Raw genomic sequence first — 21,214 nt, forward strand, 5'->3', positions numbered from 1 at the left:
CATATAAGAAAATAACCTCATTTATACGAGATGTACAGTGGAGTATTAAAAGGATAAAGATGTGTGATGTATAAAATCTACTTCTAAATAGTTCATAAAAAATACTGTGGAGGGGAGGAGAAAGAGGGAGAGAGAGGAGATAAATGTGGCAAAATGGTAAAAACTGATGAATCTAGAGGAACTTCCAGTGGCCCAGTGGTTAAGAATCCGAGCTCCCCAGGTTCAATTCCTGGTCAGGGAACTAGATTCCACATGCCACAACTAAGACCTGGCACAGCCAAAAAAAAAAAAAAAATGGTGAATCTGAGTTAAAAGTATATGAGTGCCTTATTCTTTTAACTTTTCTGTATGAAATCTTAGCCTATCAGGCACAAGTTTTTTTATTTATAGGAAATAATACACACAAAGTTAAGTTGCAAATCATAGTGCATATTCACATTTCAATTAAGCCTTGAGCAGATATGTAAAATAATTTTTAAATATCTTCTAAGATAGAAAATTCTTTTTTCTGAAATAAGTTTTTATATAAAGTCAAATCCTTATGACTTAAGGACGGTTTTACAGTCTTAAGTGATTCTAGAAAGTGCTCTTGTTTCACTGTGGTCGCTTCCAGTCCATTTTCTTGCAGAGCCAGCAAGGCGGCCTATAAAAGACAAACAATAGGAAATAATAAATATGCTTCACTGTTGTTTTATGATATATGGTAATACTTTAAAATCTGAACATCAAAATCTCAGTCTCACTTCACAGAATTTCAATATTCCTGGCAATAAAAATATTAAGCTAAAAAGTTAAAGTGATTAAGTCTTCTCAGTGGACCAACTTTCCTTCTACATTACATTCTAGCCTTAAATGCGGGGGCGGGGGGCGGGGTGTCAGGGGGGTGGAGCAGAGTGCAGAACAACTATATTGGAGTATAGATGAGATCAACTATACTCCAATATAAAAAAAAAAAGAAAAAAACGGATGAGCGACTGTATTCCTGATCTCAGAGTAGGAGTTTTTAAACAGGACACAGCACTGATCATAAAGAAACAGAAAATGAACAAACCACGGTTATACACAGGCTTCCCTGGTGGCTCAAACGATAAAAAATCTGCCTGCAGTGCAGGAGACCAGGGTTCACTCCCTGGGTCAGGAAAATCCCCTGGAGAAAAGAATAACCCACTCCAGTATTCTTGCCTAGAGAATTCCATGGACAGAGGAGCCTGGCGGGCTACAGTCTATGGGATCGTAAAGAGTTGGACGTGACTGAACAATTAACAGTTTCACTGTTACACACAAAAGCACGAAAGAACTTCACAGACATAATCTTGAGTTAAAGAAGCAGACAGAAAAGCATACCATATGGTTCCATTAATATAAAGTGCAAAAGCAGCAAAAGTCATCTCCCCAGTGCTAGAAATCAGGACAGTGGTTCTTTTGTGATAGAGGGACGGGGAAGCCTGGTGGGCTGCCGTCTATGGGGTCGCACAGAGTCAGAAAAGCTTCTGGCATGCTGATGACATTCTTTCTTGACCCAAGTGGTAGTTATACAAGTGTGTTCACTGTATGTTAATTCAGTGGGCAGTATCCTCTCATTTTCACTAGTTTTTGCTAAGGAAAAACCTACAGTGGCTGACCTTTTTTCTGCCCTCAAGATAAAGTTTAGAGTGCCTTACAGGGACCTGTGTGAGCCGGCCACTGGCCATCCCTTCAATAATGTCATCCCCTCACCTCCAATCATCTTCACGTTTTATTCCCTGTGCCTCAAACACTCCCCTTCTCTCCCACAGACTGGCTAACTCCCTAATCATCCTTCCACTTGCAATGTACACACACCTTCTCTCAGAAAACCTTCTGTTATTTTCAAGTCTGGATTGTATTCTTCCTAGCACCCTAAACTTCCCCGACTCACTACATTTTTAAATTCAGTATCACCTCTCGGCACCACCCCCTGCCCCATCAACCCTTAAGCCCTAAAGAGAAGGTAAGGAACCAGAGCGGCTAGTTTCACCTCCCATGGTGCCTCCCTTTCAGTAAATACTGCCAAGTGAATGAAGAGCTGAATAAATGCAGAAATGTGTAAATTTTCTTCACTAATTCATTAACTTACTTCTTTGCAGAGGTTTCCAAGATCAGCTCCAGAGAAAAAACAGGTTTCTGCTGCTACCTTTTCTAAGGAAACATCAGGCCCCATTGGCATGTTTTTTGTACAGACTTTCAGAATAGAAAGCCTTCCCTGGAACAAAATAAAACATAATATGTTTAGAAGCTTAATGTTTGACATAATGTTATATTAAAACACATAGAATTTTCTATATTACAGAGAAAGTATATATATTTAAGAATTAAAAAATAAGAATCACTTTTTCTTAAGAGGTAAGAAAGTAAATGTGACATCAAGATAAATTTTTAATATTTTTATAATTTTTAAAAAGTAAAATAGATTAAAAAAATGTTTTCATCCCTTCAAAATCTGATAAAGAATGCATTTTCTGTGTCTTTCACCACTCACTGCCAGTGGCTCTGGATGTGAAGGACAAACGGTTTACTGATCCTTTGGCTGTGGATACATTATATAATCTCTGTAAGCTCAGATTTCTCCACTGTAAAATAAGGGTGCTCACCCAGATAATCACCAAAACGCTTTAACGCTTTAGGATTCTTCCCTTCTAGCTGCAAAATAATTTTGAGGAGACTCAAAATAAACTCAGTATTTTGAGTCTCTTCCACAAAGCTGAAATTACTACCATTTTTTAGGCTTATGTTTCTCTGAAAACAGGGCCAGAGTATCCAACAAAAGCAGATGAAAATGATAATTTATGATGAGCCATTAGATAAGGAAAAACACAGAATCCATATAGGACACATACCATGTACACTTACATCCAGTCAGGAACTCAACTCTGCCGTCTTCTTAGAGCTCAGACACTGATGTGTTATTAGGAATGCTCACACAGAGTAAATGTGCACAGTGATTACCTTTTCATCTGGAGGCGGAATATAAATAATCTTATCTAGTCTTCCAGGCCGTAACAAGGCATCATCTAACACATCAGGTCTATTTGTTGCTGCAACAACCATGACGTTGCTATTGAAAATTTCTTGAAACTCTAGCTGAGGAAATATATACAACATAAAGTAACATCAATAAGTTGTTAATTAGTAAATGTATTTTTTTTTTAATTACAAATCAGCAGGTCCATTTGTTTTTAAATAGGAGAATACTGTTCTCTTCAGACTAGAATGCTTACATTTCCTATCCAGACCACCTTTTCAGTATCAAGGCACCCTAGAAACAAATTATTAATCAAAGAGCTATACAACATGCACACGGTGAAGGGAGTGATCAACCCCAGTGGGGCATCTCTCAATGTGAGAACTGATGAAAAAAGCTCTACACCACAGCAGAGAATATCTATCTGCTGACCTGAATGCATCTGAGCCACAGCGAGTGATTACAACTTAAATGCATGACTTGAAAAGACAGAAGCATCTGACTAGCACATAGTATACCTAAGAAAAGTCTTGGCTCTCATGTTCTTGAGGAGGGAGATTTATTTTACCTCTTTTTTTGCTTTTTTCTTTACAGAGGCAAAAATATGACAACTAATATAAGTTGCGTATATATAAATCCAGGATGAAGATTTAAAAAAATGTATCTAAGAGCTGCCACAGCAAGGCCTTACACATGCTAAGCATTCAGAATTGTTGAACTTAATTTTCAGATCAGTTTTCCAGTAATGTGATCTCTCAAAGCAATGAGTTCCCTGTATCTGCAAGTATTTTAGCAGAGACTGGGTATACACCTGTCAGAGGCTATAGAAGGAATTCCTGCTTTATGAGAACTGATTAGAACACCTCATGGGTCCCTTCAAATTCTAGTGGCATATCTTCCTAAGGAGCTATAAGATTCTCTTTCTATGGAACAATTTAAGAAATGGGAAACAAGAAACACCAAGAAGAAACAAAAGCTTTGGAAGGAACAGGATCTCCAAAGGTCACTTTAACTGCATTAGAACCAAGGAAACCTCAACAAAACTGGAAGTTTTTAATTACTGATTATTGGAAATAATAGTCTGTTTTCTTTCATTTCACATAAAACACTAGTTTATGAGGATATAGAAATAAGAAACTCCCCTCTCCACTAGCAATATGCAGTTACATTTCTAATCTTAGGAAAAAATTCACATTCACACATATCTAAGATACTTTATTATAAAATTTGCCTTATCTTCCCAGCTAAATCATAATTTTACCAGCTCTGTAAAAATCCTAATAGTCAAACTGAAATTATATAAATCTATGAGATGAATCCAGCATAGGAAAAGATAGTATAGATGCAGTCTATTTATTGTTGGCCTGGATTTTTGGTGTATCCTGGCTAATAAATACCTCTTCATTTTTTTCCAGCTGCTTGCATTTACCATGTTGATCTGATTTACTTCCTCTTCTCTCTATAGTCTTCAATCCAACACCATCTAATTCATTTAGGAGAACAGAAAGAACACGATCTTGAACATTACATTCTGTTCTGCTGATTGATCGAGAGCCCAAGATTGAATCAATCTCATCCAAAAACACAATTGCTGGTGTATTTGCTCTTGCTTGTCGAAATACCTTTTGTTCAAAAGTGGAAATATTAAAAGGCTATACATCATGCCTTATTCATATGAATGAATGCTTTCTGCATTACTATTTATAATTTTTAAAATATAAAAAGAAAGATTCTAAATGTCTAAGAACTGGGGAATGAACAAATAAAATAAAGAACAGTATTATACAGGGGTTAAAAATCTGATTTTCAAAAAACATTTAATATTACTGAATTTTAAAAGTGGTAACACTAAGCTAAATCACAATAGAGATATATATGTATGTATATGTATATATATGTGAATGGATATATATATGGTGGTTTGGTGGTATAGTCACTCAATTGTGTCCGACTCTTGTGACCCCATGGACTGTATGTAGCCTGCCAGGCTCCTTTGTCCATGGGATTCTCCAAGCAAGAATACTAGAGTGGGTTGCCATTTCCTTCTCCAGGGGATCTTCCCGACCCAGGAACTGAACCCAGGTCTCCTGCATTGCAGGTAGATTCGTTACCGACTGAGCTATGAAGGAAGCCCGGATATATATATATATGTATATATATATGTGTGTGTATATATATATATATATAAAATGAGTGGATAGTACATAAATATAATGAGTGGATAGGTGTGTGTGTGTATATATATATATATATATATATCTATAATGAGTGGATATACATATATAATATAATATCTACTCACTCCCCTGCCTAAGGAAACAAAACGACAAAGAAAATTCACCCAAATGTTAACAGTAAGTAGAGAGACTGTGGAGGATTTCCTATTTATACTTTTCTATATTTTCTAAGTTTTCTACACACAAACAGGTATAACATTCTTAACAGGAACAATAGCCAGTTACATTTAAAAAAATAAGGTTTATCCTTAAGGCATGAAACAAAAATTCAAAAGTAAACTTAACTACATGAGGGAAAATAAACCAACCAACCTGAGACAAGATTTTCTCTGAATCTCCAACAAAAGGCGAGAAGAGATCAGCTCCGCTCACTGAAATGAAAGAGCAACAACAGCTCGTGGCCAGGGCCCTCACCAGTGTGGTTTTGGCGCACCCAGGGGGCCCATATAGGAGAACTCCCTTTGGTTGTGTCAGGCCCAGCCTAACAAATTCCCGAGGGAATTTCAGAGGCCATTCAATGCTCTAAAAGAACGCAAAAAGAGACAGGACACAAAAGGAGACAGTTGTTTTAGTATAATGTGGAAAAAAAAAAATTCAATAAATTCATTCAACAATCTTCAGCTACCTGCTATGAGCTGGATATGGGGTCCAATCTCCACACAGCAGCCAGTGAGCTTATGACATAAGTGAGGTCACATCACTTCCTGCTTAAAATCTTTCAATGACTTTTTGTCAGAATTACAATATTCAAATCCAAACTCCTAACTTATCACTGCTTACAAGGCCTAACATAACCCATCACCCGAACACCCCACAGTTTGTTCCCATCTCAGGGCCTTTACCTGCTAGCCTCTCTGCTTGAACACTCCCTTGCGATCTTTATTTGCTATTCTGCATCACTCAGGTCTCCACTCAACAGTCATTTCCTTGGAGAGGTATTCCCTAACCACTGTAGTTAAAACAGACCTTCCTCCTCCTAGGCACTCTATGCTACTATCCATTTTTTATTTTTGGAGCACTAACTCATTTGCTATCTGAAATTACTGTATTCCCTTGTTGAATTTGTCATTCTGCTCTTGCTGGAATGCAGGCAAAGTTCACCTCTAAATCCCCATCACCTAGAATGACACCTTCACAAAGTAGGCACTCATTAAATGTTAGCCGAATTATAAATAAATCCTCAACACCTCTGAGGTAGATGGTTTTGTTATCATAATTTCAGAGATGCAGAAACTCAGGCTTAAAAAGTAAAGTAACTTGCCCAGGCCTTATTACTTTATTGTGAGTGAGGTAGCAGAACTAAGACTAATCCCAGATAGTGTAGGTCAAGAGCATGAGTTCTTAACTACTGATACATTGCCTCTACAAAAAAAGACAAGATCCCCGTACTAGAAACTCCTATTGTAATCGGGGAGACAGGCTTAAAAACTACCAACCAGGCCAGAGTAGGGCATTCCGTGGACAAGGAACAAATATATACAGAGACACATCAAACCATCCATCTCCCAGTGGTAAGCAGAACAGAGTGGAGGACATGGGAGGCAAGGAGTGATGGAGCTGAAATGGAAGTAGGAGTCAGATCACACTGGGCCTTCACAGTTTTAGTCAACATATGAGGAAGCAGTATGGAGAATGAACTAGAAGGAAATGAAACCAGAGGGAAGGAAACCACTTAGCAGTGGTCAATGAGTGCAATGACTCAGACTACAAAAATAATAAGGCTGGATGTGTCACAGGCAGCAGAGATCATGTGTGTGGGATGGACTTGAAACATACAGTGTAAGTGTGCTTTATGCAGGGGGGAAGTCCAGAGGGGAAGGTACATGACATGCAACATGACATCCATTTAGAAGACAGGTCTCTGACTTAGGGGATGGGGCAACTGGCTGTCTTCACTGGGAGAGGGAATCCAGCTATAGAGATGGAATTGGTAAGTTGAACTCTGGACATGCCATGCTGAATCCGAGATCCCTGGAAGTTATTTAGTAGGCAGGGAGTTAAGTAGTTTTGATGGTCAAAAGAACTATCTGCACTGGATATAAAGATTTCTGAGTTAGCTGCTTTCAGGAGACAGCTGAAGCCTGGGACATGCTTCAGGAGATGAGAGATGAAGGACTCACTTAGAAAATGCAAAAAGAGGACTCTTGGGAGCTTGGAGAATTAACATTTAAAGTAAGGGAGAGGAGTGCTCAAAAAGGTAGGAAAGCCTAACATCTCAGAGCTAAAGGAAGACCGTGTGTCTCACAGGAAAGTATGGCTATTTTGTGAAGATTAAATGAGAGCATATAAAAAAATTAGAGCGTATTTAAATGTGCTTTAAGAAAATAGGAGATATCAAGGGAACATTTCATGTAAGGATGTGCACGATAAGGGATAGAAATGGTTAAGGACCTAACAGAAGCAGAATAGATGAAGAGGTGGCAAGAATACACAGAAGAACTGTACAAAAAAGTCTTAATGAACCAGATAACCAGGATGGTGTGGTCATTCATCTAGAGCTGGACATCCTAGAGTATGAAGTCAAGTGGGCCTTACAAAGCATTACTATAAACAAAGCTAGTGGCCGTGACGGAATTCCAGCTGAGCTATTTCAAGCCCTAAAAGACGATGCTGTTAAAATGCTGCACTCAAAGTGTCAGCAAATTTGGAAGACTCAGCAGTGGCCACAAGACTGGAAAAGGTCAATTTTCATTCCAATCCCAAAGAAGGGCAATGCCAAAGAACGTTCAAATTATCATACAATTGCATCATTTCACGTACTTGCAGGGTTATGCTCAAAATCCTTCAACCTAGACTTCAGTTGGCTAAAGTGACTAGACATACAAACTTGATTTCAAAGAGGCAGAAGAAATCAGAGATCAAATTGCTAACAGTTGTTGGATCATGGAGAAACCAAAGGAATTCCAGAAGAACATTTACTTCTGCTTCATTGACTATGCTAAAGCCTTTGATTGTGTGGATCACAACAAACTGTGGAAAATTCTGAAAGAGATGGGAATATGAGACCACCTAACCTGCCTCCTGAGAAATCTGTATGCAGGTCAAGAAGCAACAGTTATAACTGGACATGGAAAAACTGACTGGTTCAAAATTGGGAAAGGTGTACAAGACTATATATTGTCACTATGCTTATTTAACTTCTATGCAGAGTACATCATGTGAAATGCTGGGCTGGATGAAACCCAAGATGGAATCAAGACCACCGGGAGAGGGATACCCCTGACGTTCAGTGGTTAAGACTCCACACTCCCGAGGCAGGGGCCCTAGGTTCAATCCATGGTCAGGGAACTAGATCCCACATGCCACAATGAAGATGGAAGGTCCTGTATGATGCAACTAAGACCCAACACAGTCAAATACATACATACATACACACACACACACACACACACACACACATATATACATACACACATATAAATATGTATAAAGATTACTGGGAGAAATATCAACAACCTCAGATATGCAGATGATACCACTCTAAAGGCAAAAAGTCAAGAGGAACTAAAGAGCCTCTTGATGAGGGTGAAAGAGGAGAGTGAAAAAGCTGGTTTAGAACTCAACATTCAAAAAACTAAGATCATGGCATCTGGCCCCATCACTTCATGGCAAATAGGAAGGGAAAAAGTGGAAACAGTGGCAGATTTTATTTTCTTGGGCTTCCAAAATCACTGTGGACAATGACTGAGGCCATGACTTAAAAGACACTTGCTCCTGGAAAGGAAAGCTATGACAAACTTAGATATCTATTAAAAAGCAGAGATATCTCTCAGCTGACAAATGTCTGGATAGTCAAAGCTGTGGTTTTCCCCAACAGTTGTGTACAGATTTGAGAGTTGGACCATAAAGCTGAGTGTCAAAAAACGGGTGCTTTCAAATTGTGGTGCTGGAGAAGACTCTTCAGAGTCCCTTGGACTGGAAGAAGATCAAACCAGTCAATCCTAAAGGAAATCAACCCTGAATATTCACTGGAAGGACTGTTGCTAAAGCCGAAGCTTCAAGACTTTGGCCACCTGATGCAAACAACCGACTCACTAGAAGACCCTGATGCTGGGAAAGAGGGCGGGCAGGAGGAAAAGGGGGTGACAGAGGATGAGGTGGTTAGAGAGGAACATCGACTCAATGGACATGAATTTGAGCAAACTCTAGGGGATGGTGGAGGACACAGGAGCCTGGTGTGCTTGAATCTGTGGGGTCACAAAGAGTCAGAATTGACTTAATGACTTAGCAACAACAACAAAATGTGCCTATCCATGGATACAAGGATTCCAGGGTTCACTGTAGATACAGCTCCTAGTTAAGATAAATAAATTATAATGGATACTTACAAATTAGTCTTGTGTGTGCTCGATTTGAGAAACTACTTTCTTATGGCAGGATCACCCAAAGGGGAATTGGAAAAATTAATTTCTGGAACTGCAGTGCAGGTAAGAAAATCCGGTGAGCTGTGACCCTCAACAGCTACTGTGAGAATCAGTATCAAGTAACTACTCAGGCCAAAGTGACTGTTAATTATAAATTTGTGTTTTTACCAGTCTCGGGGTAAATTCAGGCCTATGAATGAAGAATTTGTATTTACACAGTCTATGATTTAAGAATCAATTTTACATGTTTAAATGTTAAAAAAAAAAAAAGAATATTCTGTGGTGTGAAAATTATGACTTCAGTGTCTATAAATAAAATCTCATCAGAACACAAATACTCATTACATATGATTGCTTTTGTGCTGTGATAGCAGAGTTGAATGACTGCAACAGAGATCATAAAACCTAAATTATTTACTCTCTGGTCCTCCACAGAAAGAGTTTACTGATCCTTCATCTAAATTAGAAACTCTTTGGAGCAAAAACTAAACAAAAAGGTGAAGAAACAAAGTATGAAAAATGGCATTTGAGGTCTGCAGAGTCCAGTTAAACAAGGACGGAAAAGCGATCATTAGATCCGGATGTTAGCTTTGCATTAGTAAAAGCATCCGTAAGTTTCAGTGCCACTTGTTTACACCACAAATGCATTACACTTAGACCATGATACTCTACTGGCTTAAGCAGAGTCTCTATCTCACCTGCTTTAATTTCAGTTTTACATCTTCAAGGCCACCAATTTGCTCCCAGCCAATAGGTTTGATGTCTGTCAGTCCAATGACACTTCGAAATGATGAGGGTTGGATCTTTTTAAAAGCTTCAAGGAAGTCAGTTTCATCAATCGTCGGATTGTCCTGGTTCTGAAGTAATCCACCCCAAAAAGCGAAATCAAACCAAAAATCAGGTGGGCCTTTTTTGTGGCACACAAACATGATTACTTTTTTATTGTGATCCTCATTTGAATTTATACATCTATTTTTTTGTCACTATAAAGAAATTTATAATACATGGTATGAAAAAGTTAAATGTCTCCCCAACTCCCACCAATCTTCATCCCCAGAGAATGTCAACAGTCTCCTGTGTATTCTTCCAGTATGTTTATGACATATGCATATCCTTTCAAAGAGAGACACAAATGGGACCATACCGTACACATTACTTTGTACTTTTTCATCTCTCAGGAATCTTTTCATGTCCACGAATACAATAATACCTCATTCTTTCTGACAACTGCATAATATTGCATGAGTATTTTAATGACACCCTTCTGTTGAACAGAGGTTTTCCAGTCTTTTGGTACTAAACACAAAGCTGCAACTGAATGTCTTTGTACACATGTTCAAGTATTTTATATAAGACTTTCCTCAAAATAGAATTACTGTGCTTAAGAGTATGCACACTTACAATTTTCACAGCTACTATTAAAATGTGCTCCAAGCTGTATCAATAATATGAAGCTGTTTTCCCCACACCTCTCTAACACTGGACATGACCAAACCTTAAATGTCTGCCATTGTGACAGAGGACATGGTGTTTACTATTGTGATAATTAAGTTTCTTGAATCAAGAGTGAGATAAAAGGAATAATGGAATTAGAAAATAAATTTTGCAACCATTACAGTAATGGCTATTTGAGGCAAGAATCATCAGTGGATGGCAATCTAGGGGAGAGAAAGTCTGACGCGGAACAGGATGCCTGCATTGTCTTAGAGGGTCTCCTCACAGATTTCTTATTAGTTGCAAGGGGGAAAATAACAACTCCAAAGCAGACAAACTGGACCAACACTTGACTAGTTGATCGCACCAGCCACCCACGAGAGGCACCTCCAGTGAGGAGCAGGTGGTCACGCTACGTCTCCACAAATGACATCCTCGGGAGGACACACTAACATTCAATGCAGTGTTCCTATCGGGCTTGCATAACCTGAACCTAACTAGGAGGAAACAGATACACCCAAACTGATAGATGCTCTATAACATCACTGACTTTAAATCTTTAAACATGTCAATGTCAAGATGTCGTGCACACACCCGAGAAAGTGCTATGGAAATGTTCAAAATTAAAGAAAACCAAGAACTAGACATAATACATTATCCTAGACTAAATTCTACACTGAAGGAAAAGGGTGCTACAAAACGAAACAGCCAGCAAAATCAGAATAGGGACTGTAGATCTGACAACATTTTGATCAGTGTTAAATTTCCTGAATATAATGAGATTATACATACTCGTTCATAGGAAATGGACACTAAAATATTAAGAGATAACAGGTTAAGATGCATGCAACCCATTTTCAAATGATTCAGAAAAAAAAAGAATGTGTACATGTATACAGTTGACCGTTGAACATCATGGAGGTTAATCCGCATTTAAGTAGAGGAAGCCCAACAAATCCGTTGTTCCCCACATCCGTGGGTTCAGCCAGTCCTGGATCGTGCACTACTTGCAGGATTTACTATCAAAAAATATCTATGTAGAAGTGAACTAGAGCAGTGCAAACCCATGTTGCTCAAAAATCAACTGTATATATACAGAGAGACAAAGAGATGAGAGAAAACAGAGGAGGATAAAGCTAATATGGCAAAATGCTAAAAACTTGTCAGTTTGGATAAAGGAATTAGCAGGAGTTCTCTACCTTCAACTCTCCTAGAAGTTTTGTTTAATTTTTAAAATTTTTTCCCTGAAGTTTTATTTCAAAATAAGTTTTTAAAAGAGAAAGAATCAAAAAAGACTAATCTTTAAAGAAAGTTGGGGATTTTTCATGTTTATTAGTCATTTGTAATCCTTTCACTGTCAACTACCAGTTCATCAGTTCATATTTTACTACACATTTTCTCTCAGATTGGTCTTATTGCTTTGTAAGACTTCTTACCATACTAAGGAAATTGGTCTTTTGTCATGGGCTGGAAGTATTTTTCCCAGTCTGTCTCGTGTCCTTGCCTTTGTTTATAGTATTGTTTTGCTTTTGAACTTGTCATCTTTTTTAAAAATAGTATTGTTTTGCCATTCTAAAATGCTCAAATCAGTCAACTATCTTCTTTTTGGCTATTAAAAATTCATATTTCTATTTGTAATATCTGTATTATATTTAAGTATTTACCCTTACATCAAATTCTGAATATTTAGTTGTCCCAAAATTCCCATTTTCAGTAACAAACTATTTTATCCCATTTATGTAAGATTAAATAAGTGAATATGTATATACAGAGCTATTCTTAACAGTGTTCCTAAAAATGTTAATAATTATAATCTCTGGGAGATGAGCTTCCAGACAATTTTTATCTTGTTTAATTTCTCACAAAGAATGTTATTAAATAATTTTTTTAAATAGCATCTTTTTTCTTTTTTTTTTACTAGCTAACAGTATCAGATATTGGGTAAATGAATACTAATACACTTTAGGTGAACACCAACTAACATTTGAAAATCCCATTTACACTTCCAGATCATTAGTGTGTATATATTACTCACTTGATTTTCATAACCCTTTCAGGCAGATAAAATCCTTTCCCTTCCATGTGTATATGTTTATGTGTTAAACTGTATTTCCAATGCTTTACTAGACATACTTGACAAAAAGCTGAACAAACTCTAATGTGTCCTCATCTGCCCTGTAATAGAGGCAGCAACAGCTCCTCAGCTGCCTGGAGATGGAAAAAGAAATAGATGGAACCAGTACCTGCCCAGATGCCTCCATCCATTCTTCCTTTTCGCCTTTCTTTTTTCCACTTCCCCTGGTTGTTCATGAACTCAGCCATCACCTGTGCTAACTATGCCTGGGCAGGCCCTCCTGAAGTAGCAGTGGGCTCCACCCTAGGACAATTGCAGCTGGCTGGACACCTAAGCCAAGGTGCTTTAGGTCAAACCTGGAACTTCAAAGCAGAGGGAATTCTAAATGTAAACCTCTGTTCCCACATCCTGTACTCTTGTCCTCCCTTCAAGAGGCATATATTCTCACATCTTCACACATGGGCCTTGTCATTAAATCTTTAAGCACTTCTGGTTCTAAACCCCAAAGATGAGGACTTAAAGTTCATGTAATTCCTTCCCTACCTTCAGTGTAAGAGTAAAAATAAAGGAAAAGAAGATGAGGAAGGATATAAATTAATTAGGTAAAAATGTTTTCAAAATCTAGGATAAATCATCCTTTTATGGTTTAAAAAAAAAAAAAACAAAAAAAAAACCCTCAAAATTAGGGGTAAGATCAAAGGACAATTTTAAGTGTTACAACAGAACCCCTAGCACAATGAAATTAATTTTTTTCTGGAGGAGTTTAGGGACTCAGGATGACTTATTACATACAAAGTGAACAGATTTTCCAATCTATAGTGTTGAAAACTACTATATTTAAGTTAATATCCCAACTATTTTTTCAAAAGGCACTCATGAATTAAGGATTTAAATGTCAAAGATGAATTTAAGTAAAATTCCAGGCACTTAATCTTCTCCAGAGTAAGAAAAGGTTCTTTTCCCTACAAGATGCATATTGATAACAAAGGGAAAAACAGTATCTTAACAATAGGGAATCTCAGAGATAACCACCTTATCTAAGATACCAAATCAGTAACAGGACAAAGATATATCATTTCTACCTAACAGACACAATGAGAAGAACACAGTATCATTTCTGGAATATTTCTGCCAAAAATGCAAAACCTGAATCAAATCATGAGAAAATATCAGTCAAACCTACACTGAGGAATATCCTACAGAACAACTGAACTGTACTCTTAAAAATAATTAAAGTCATAAAAGAAAGACTGAAGAAGTTTCTAGATTAAAGATTAAGAAACCATGACAACTAATAAATGCAATGTGTAATCCTGGATCAAAAAATATTTTTTTTTCTTTTTTCCTTTAAAAATTTTTGCTACAAAGGAAATTAATGGGACAAATGGTGAGATTTGGATAAGGTCTATATAGATTAAGTAAAAGTTGGTATTAATTTCTTCATCTTGATTATTGTTTGTACTATTGGTTAGTCTGATTTTAGGAAATAAACACTCAACTTTTCAAAGCTATGTGGGCATTTTGGCTGCATTTGAGAGTATAAGTATATATACATAAACATTCATACACATGAAGAGAGTATGATAAAGCAAAGGGGGTAAAACGTTACATTTGAAGAATCTGGGTGAAGAAAATGCAAAAATTCTTTGTCCTATTTGTGCAACTTTTCTCTAAGTCTGAAGTACATTCAAAATAAAACAAAAATTTTAAAGACACATGTTTGATCCTTCTGGGGTCACAGTGTCTTTTTCCTTATTGCACTGGGCTTTAGCACTAAAGAGTTAGTATGGGAGAATGGGGACATGCCCTCGGCCGACCTAGAGAAGTCAGCTCTCTGTCCCCACTTTCAGTCATACACTATTTATATATGGAATTCAGATGTAAAAATACATATAAGAAGCAGATGTCCAAGGTGTCAAAAGTTTTAAGAAAAGGTACTTACCACTTTTTTAAGTCCCCAAATTAACTTGTTACGTTAATAAAAAGGTTAACATAAGTCATAAACCAATACTTCTTACCTTCTCACTATGAAGCAGAGCCTGCATGGCAGCCTCCCTACAGAGTGCAGTCAGGTCTGCGCCAACATAGCCAACTGTCATTTCTGCAAGGAGGTTCAAATCAACTTGACCAGAGATAGGCATCTTTGAAGTAATCACTTGTAGAATTGCCTTTCTTTGTCTAAGAGTGGGAGTTCCAATGACAACCTATGTGCAAAGCAAGAAAAGAAAACATTTACAGCTTAAAAATATTTTTTTTATCCTCACAAATATGTATAATAATTTAGTGAACAAATCTGGAACTATTACTAGGTACTCTTAAGTATGTATCTTAGATTCTGATTATGAGAAAATCCTTACTTTCGAGAGTGAAAAAGCTGGCTTGAAACTCAACATTCAAAAAACTAAGATTATGGCATCCGGCCCCATCACTTCATGGCAGATAGAAGGGGAAAAAGTGCAAACGGTGACAGATTTTATTTTCTTGGGCTCCAAAATCACTGTGGACAGTGAATGCAGTCACAAAATTAAAGGATGCTTGCTCCTTGGAAAGAAAGCTATGACAAAAATCTAAATGGCAAATGAGAAAGCAGAGATATTACTTTGCCGACAAAGGTCCACATAGTCAAAGCTATATACAGTCAGCAAAAACAAGACCGGGAGCTGACTGTGGCTCAGATCATGAACTCCTTATTGCCAAATTCAGACTTAAATTGAAGAAAGTAGGGAAAACCACTAGACCATTCAGGTATGACCTAAATCAAATCCCTTATGATTATACAGTGGAAGTGAGAAATAGATTTAAGGGCCCAGATCTGATAGACAGAGTGCCTGAAGAACTATGGACTGAGGTTTGTGACACTGTACAGGAGACAGGGATCAAGACCATCCCCATGGAAAAGAAATGCAAAAAATGCAAAATGGCTCTCTGGGGAGGCCTTATAAATTGCTGTGAAAAGAAGAGAAGTGAAAAGCAAAGGAGAAAAGGAAAGATATAAACATCTGAATGCAGAGTTCCAAAGAATATCAAGGAGAGATAAGAAAGCCTTCCTCAGTGATCAATGCAAAGAAATAGAGGAAAACAACAGAATGGGAAAGACTAGAGATCTCTCAAGAAAATCAGAAACACCAAGGGAACATTTCATGCAAAGATGGGCTTGATAAAGGACAGAAATGGTATGGACCTAACAGAAACAGAAGATATCAAGAAGAGGTGGCAAGAATACACAGAAGAACTATACAAAAAAGATCTTCACGACCCAGATAATCACGATGGTATGATCACTCACCTAGAGCCAGACATCCGGGAATGCGAAGTCAAGTGGGCCTTAGAAAGCATCACTACGAACAAAGCTAGTGGAGGTGATGGAATTCCAGTGGAGCTATTCCAAATCCTGAAAGATGATGCTGTGAAAGTGCTGCACTCAATATGCCAGCAAATTTGGAAAATTCAGCAGTGGCCATAGGACTGGAAAAGGTCAGTTTTCATTCCAATCCCAAAGAAATGCAATGCCAAAGAATGCTCAAACTACTGCACAATTGCACTCATCTCACATACTAGTAAAGTAATGCTCAAAATTCTCCAAGCCAGGCATCAGCAATACGTGAACCGTGAACTACCAGATGTTCAAGCTGGTTTTAGAAAAGGCAGAGGAACCAGAGATCAAATTGCCAACATCCGCTGGATCATGGAAAAAGCAAGAGAGTTTCAGAAAAACTTCTATTTCTGCCTTATTGACTATGCCAAAGCCTTTGACTGTGTGGATCACAATAAACTGTGGAAAATTCTGAAAGAGATGGGAATACCAGACCACCTGACCTGCCTCTTGAGAAACCTGTATGCAGGTCAGGAAGCAAGTTAGAACTGGACATGGAACAACAAACTGGTTCCAAATAGGAAAAGGAGTACGTCAAGGCTGTATATTGTCCCCCTGCTTATTTAACTTATATGCAGAGTACATCATGAGAAACACTGGGCTGGAAGAAGCACAAGCTGGAATCAAGATTGCCGGGAGAAATATCAATAACCTCAAATATGCAGATGGCACCACCTTTATGGCAGAAAGTGAAGAGAAACTAAAAGCCTCTTGATGAAAGTGAAAGAGGAGAGTGAAAAAGTTGGCTTAAAGCTCAACATTCAGAAAATGAAGATCATGGCATCTGGTCCCATCACTTCATGGGGAATAGATGGGGAAACAATGGAAACAGTGTCAGACTTTACTTTTTTGGTCTCCAAAATCACTGCAGATGGTGACTGCAGCCATGAAATTGAAAGACGCTTACTCCTTGGAAGGAAAGTTATGACCAACCTAGATAGCATATTCAAAAGCAGAGATATTAATTTGCCAACAAAGGTCCATCTAGTCAAGCCTATGGTTTTTCCAGTGGTCATGTATGGATGTGAGAGTTGGACTGTGAAGAAAGCTGAGCACTGAAGAATTGATGCTTTTGAACTGTGGTGTTGGAGAAGACTCTTGAGAGTCCCTTGAACTGCAAGGAGATCCAACCAGTCCATTCTGGAGGAGATCAGCCCTGGGTGTTCTTTAGAAGGAAAGATGCTAAAGCTGAAACTCCAACACTTCAGCCACCTCATGCGAAGAGTTGACTCGTTGAAAAAGACTCTGATGCTGGGAGGGATTGGGGGCAGGAGGAGAAGGGGACGACAGAGGATGAGATGGCTGGATGGCATCACCAATTCGATGGACGTGAGTTTGAGTGATCCCCTGGATTTGGTGATATACAGGGCAGCCTGGTGTGCTGCAATTCATGGGGTCACAAAGAGTCAGACACGGCTGAGCGACTGAACTGAACTGAACTGATGGTTTTCCAGTAGTCATGTACAGAAGTGAGAGTTGGACCATATAAAGAAGGCTGAGTTTCTAAGAAATGATGCTTTCGAACTGTGGCGCTGAAGAAGACCCTTGAGAGTCAGTCCCCTGGACTGCAATGAGATCAAACCAATCAATTCTAAATGAAATCAACCCTGAATATTCACTGGAAGGACTGATGCTGACGCTGAAGCCCCAATAATTTGGCAACCTGATAAAAAGAGCTGACTCATTAGAAAAGAACCTGCTGCTGGGAAAGACTGGAGGCAAAAGGAGAAGGAAGTAAGAGAGGATGAGATGATTACTTAGCATCACTGACATGCTGCTGCTGCTGCTAAGTTGTTTCAGTTGTATCCGACTCTGTGCGACCCCATAGACGGCAGCCCACCAGGCTCCCCCGTCCCTGGGATTCTCCAGGCAAGAACATCTGAGTGGGTTGCCATTACCTTCTCCAATGCATTAAAGTGAAAAGTCAAAGTGAAGTCGTGAAGTCGTGTCCGACCCTCAGAGACCCCATGGACTGCTGCCTACCAGGCTCCTCCGTCCATGGGATTTTCCAGGCAAGAGTACTGGAGTGGAGTGCCATTGCCTTCTCCGATCACTGACATGAGTTTGAGCAAATTCCAGAAGACAGTGAAGGATAGGGTAGCCTGGTGTGCTGCAGTCCATGCAGTTGCAAAGAGTCAGACATGACTTAGTGACTGAACAACAGCAACAACTTCAGGAAGTTTTTATTTTGTTATTTTTGAGACCCTTATCACATTCTGCTGCTACTGCTGCTGCTAAGTTGCTTCAGTCGTGTCCGACTCTGTGCGACCCCATAGATGGCAGCCCACCAGGCTCCCCCGTCCCTGGGATTCTCCAGGCAAGAACACTGGAGTGGGTTATCACATTCTAGGTGCCAGTAAACCAGAAAGTCTATGTCCCTGCCCTTATGGAGCTTATTCAGCAGACAGGTATTAGATGGTGTGAAGAAGAAATCCACTCAAGTTCTAAACAGATTATGCTAAGGTCTGCAATTATCAGCTGTCTCTTTACAATTCTATCATAAAGTTCAAATATTACAACCACTATTCAAACTAACAGAAATCAAGAATCAATTTAGGCCTGAAGTTTATAAAATAATACTTGAATATCTGAATATTTTGAATATTCAATCTTCCTGGCAACTAAACAACTGTGGTACAGGATGCTGGCATTCAGACAAGGAATGCATAAATCTAGATAGAAGAGTTAACGTCTACTTTGCTTTAGTTCTTCCCAGCATTCTTTCTTATTTCAACACATTTGTTTCTTGATGCTATCCTTCTACTTTAGATTCTCATTCCAAATCCTAAGAGTTTAATAGCTTGTAGTAGTCCTTAAAAACTAACGCTATTGATAACAGTATTCATTCTCAGGGCCTGCACAACAATCCCAAACGGCCCCCTGGCTTCTCAGAGCAATTTGACTCTGGGAGGGAAAGGGTCCTGGCTCGCAAATCATTTGTAAACCAGAGAACGGGTTATCTAAATAAAAGCCCCACTCCAGTCTCCTTGACTTCCAAAGCTAAGTGGGAAACGCCTCGGGGCAGCCAACCAGGGCCAGATGAGGCCGGGTTCAGGGGCAATGAGCTAACTGGCTGAGCCTTTATTTACCTCTCGGTCGAACCTCCCAGGTCTGCGCAGCGCTGGGTCTAGAGCATCCGGCCGGTTGGTGGATCCCACAACCACCACCTCGCGGTCCTCACCGATGCCGTCCAGCAGCGTCAACACCTGGGCTACCACGCGGCTCTCGGGGGCTTGGTGTGGGCCGCCCCGCCGGGGACACAGGGCGTCCACCTCGTCCAAGAAAAGGAGGGTGGGACGGCGGCTGGCCAGCTCCCGGGCGCGCTGGAAGATCCGCCGCACATTTTCCTCCGTCTCCCCGGGCCGGGCGCCCTGCAGCGCTGGGGCGCTCACCGCCAGCAGCTCCGCGCCCGTCTCCCGGGCCACTGCCCGCACTAGCTGGGTCTTGCCCACTCCCGGGGGGCCGGCCAAGAGCACCCCGCGTGGCACTTCTAGCCCCAGCGAGGCCAAGGCGCGGGGGTAGCGGAGCGGCAGGCGGAGGAGCTCCCGCAGCGAGTCGGCCGCCTCCGAAAGGCCTCCCAGGGGCACCTCGGGCTGCGGCTCCTCTTCCGACGGAGGCACCTCGCTCAGACTGATGTGGGTGCGAGGGGTGACCAGCCCAGCCGGATTCGGGCTGGGCGCCCCGCTAACGATGTGCAGGGCGGCCACTGGACCCGGAGCGCCTGGAGGAGCGGCCACCACGTGGCCCTGAGAGACTGGACGGTTCCTCAGCAGCTCCTGCACCGCCTCCAGCACCGCGGCTGGACTCGGGGCACCGGACGCGCCCGCTTGCTCCCTCAACTCCGGCCACACCGCGAGGCGCCGAAGGGGCGGGCAGGGCACTAAGCGGAGTCGGTTCAGGTTAATAATCCCCCCAGACCCCGGCGCCCCCACTGCCGACCCCGGGCTCGTGCACTGCGGGTCCAGCTGCACAAAGCCGTCCGCTCCATCCCGCCGCGGCCAGGCGGTGCACAGGCAGGAGCCACCGTCAGGCAGCGAGATCTTCACCGCCGAGCCCAGGTGGGCGCCTAAGGCGCGGAGGGCGGTAGGGCCCAGACGACAGCGCTGGGTGCCTCGATCCCTAGTATCTACGGGTAGCAGCTTTAAGGGAGGTCCTTCCGGAAAGGAACCCGAGTCCGGAGCCATTTCTCACGAAAGACGCAACACCCAGGAAAATCGTGTAGGAATTCCACCGGGCCGGAAAGACCGGCACACCGTGGCCGGAAGCAAGTGATGCGCATGCGCCAGGGAAGCCGCTGATGTGGGTCTCCCGATAGGTGGAAAGGACCAATAGGAAGTTAGACTAAGTTAGACAATGATGGGACCGTCAAGCTAGTTTGCCACGGTGTTGGGTTTGGTAAAATCTTGCGGCCCTTTTTATAGCTTTGCAGACACTATGACTAACTTCTAGAGTCCATAGCACTTACTGACCTCTGCTGTCTGTTTCCAGCTCCTAGGTTGGAACAACCTAAAAGGAACCAGGAAACTATACTGAGAGGAGATCCTGAGATGGGGAAAAAACCAATTAAACCCTGTTTTCTTCTTTCTCTTAATCCTAGTGCTTTCTATTCTCTTTGAAGAACAAAGACTGTAAATTCAGACTTGTCAAGAACAGCTTTGTAATTTCTAAAAATTTTTATTGGAGTACAGTTGCTTTATAATGTTTCTACTCTACAGCAAAGTGAATCATATATCCTCTTTTTTGGATTTCCTT

The 21,214-nt window shown here is 40.4% G+C and overlaps 1 protein-coding gene across 4 annotated transcripts; it reads right to left on the reverse strand.

Moving 5' to 3' along the window:
- Positions 1 to 364: 364 nt before the first annotated feature.
- Positions 365 to 20,710, reverse strand: AFG2B (AFG2 AAA ATPase homolog B). Of its 4 annotated transcripts, none has more exons than XM_055538066.1 (8): positions 19,552 to 20,710; positions 15,108 to 15,293; positions 10,280 to 10,438; positions 5,530 to 5,739; positions 4,378 to 4,602; positions 2,965 to 3,099; positions 2,096 to 2,221; positions 365 to 643 (listed from the first exon to the last, which is right to left on the reverse strand). In XM_055538066.1, exons 1-8 carry the CDS (start codon positions 20,644 to 20,646, stop codon positions 476 to 478), a joined length of 2,304 nt encoding a protein of 767 aa, XP_055394041.1. In that variant the 5' UTR covers positions 20,647 to 20,710; the 3' UTR covers positions 365 to 475. The 4 variants fall into 4 exon arrangements, 1 of the variants encoding a protein (XP_055394041.1); XR_008699416.1 differs by having other exon boundaries at positions 632 to 643; positions 2,856 to 3,099; XR_008699418.1 differs by lacking the exon at positions 365 to 643 and having other exon boundaries at positions 2,097 to 2,221; positions 4,410 to 4,602.
- Between the last annotated feature and the right edge of the window lie 504 nt (positions 20,711 to 21,214).

This window comes from Bubalus kerabau, chromosome 10, assembly GCF_029407905.1.
Source record: "Bubalus kerabau isolate K-KA32 ecotype Philippines breed swamp buffalo chromosome 10, PCC_UOA_SB_1v2, whole genome shotgun sequence".
Lineage (NCBI taxonomy): Eukaryota > Metazoa > Chordata > Mammalia > Artiodactyla > Bovidae > Bubalus > Bubalus kerabau.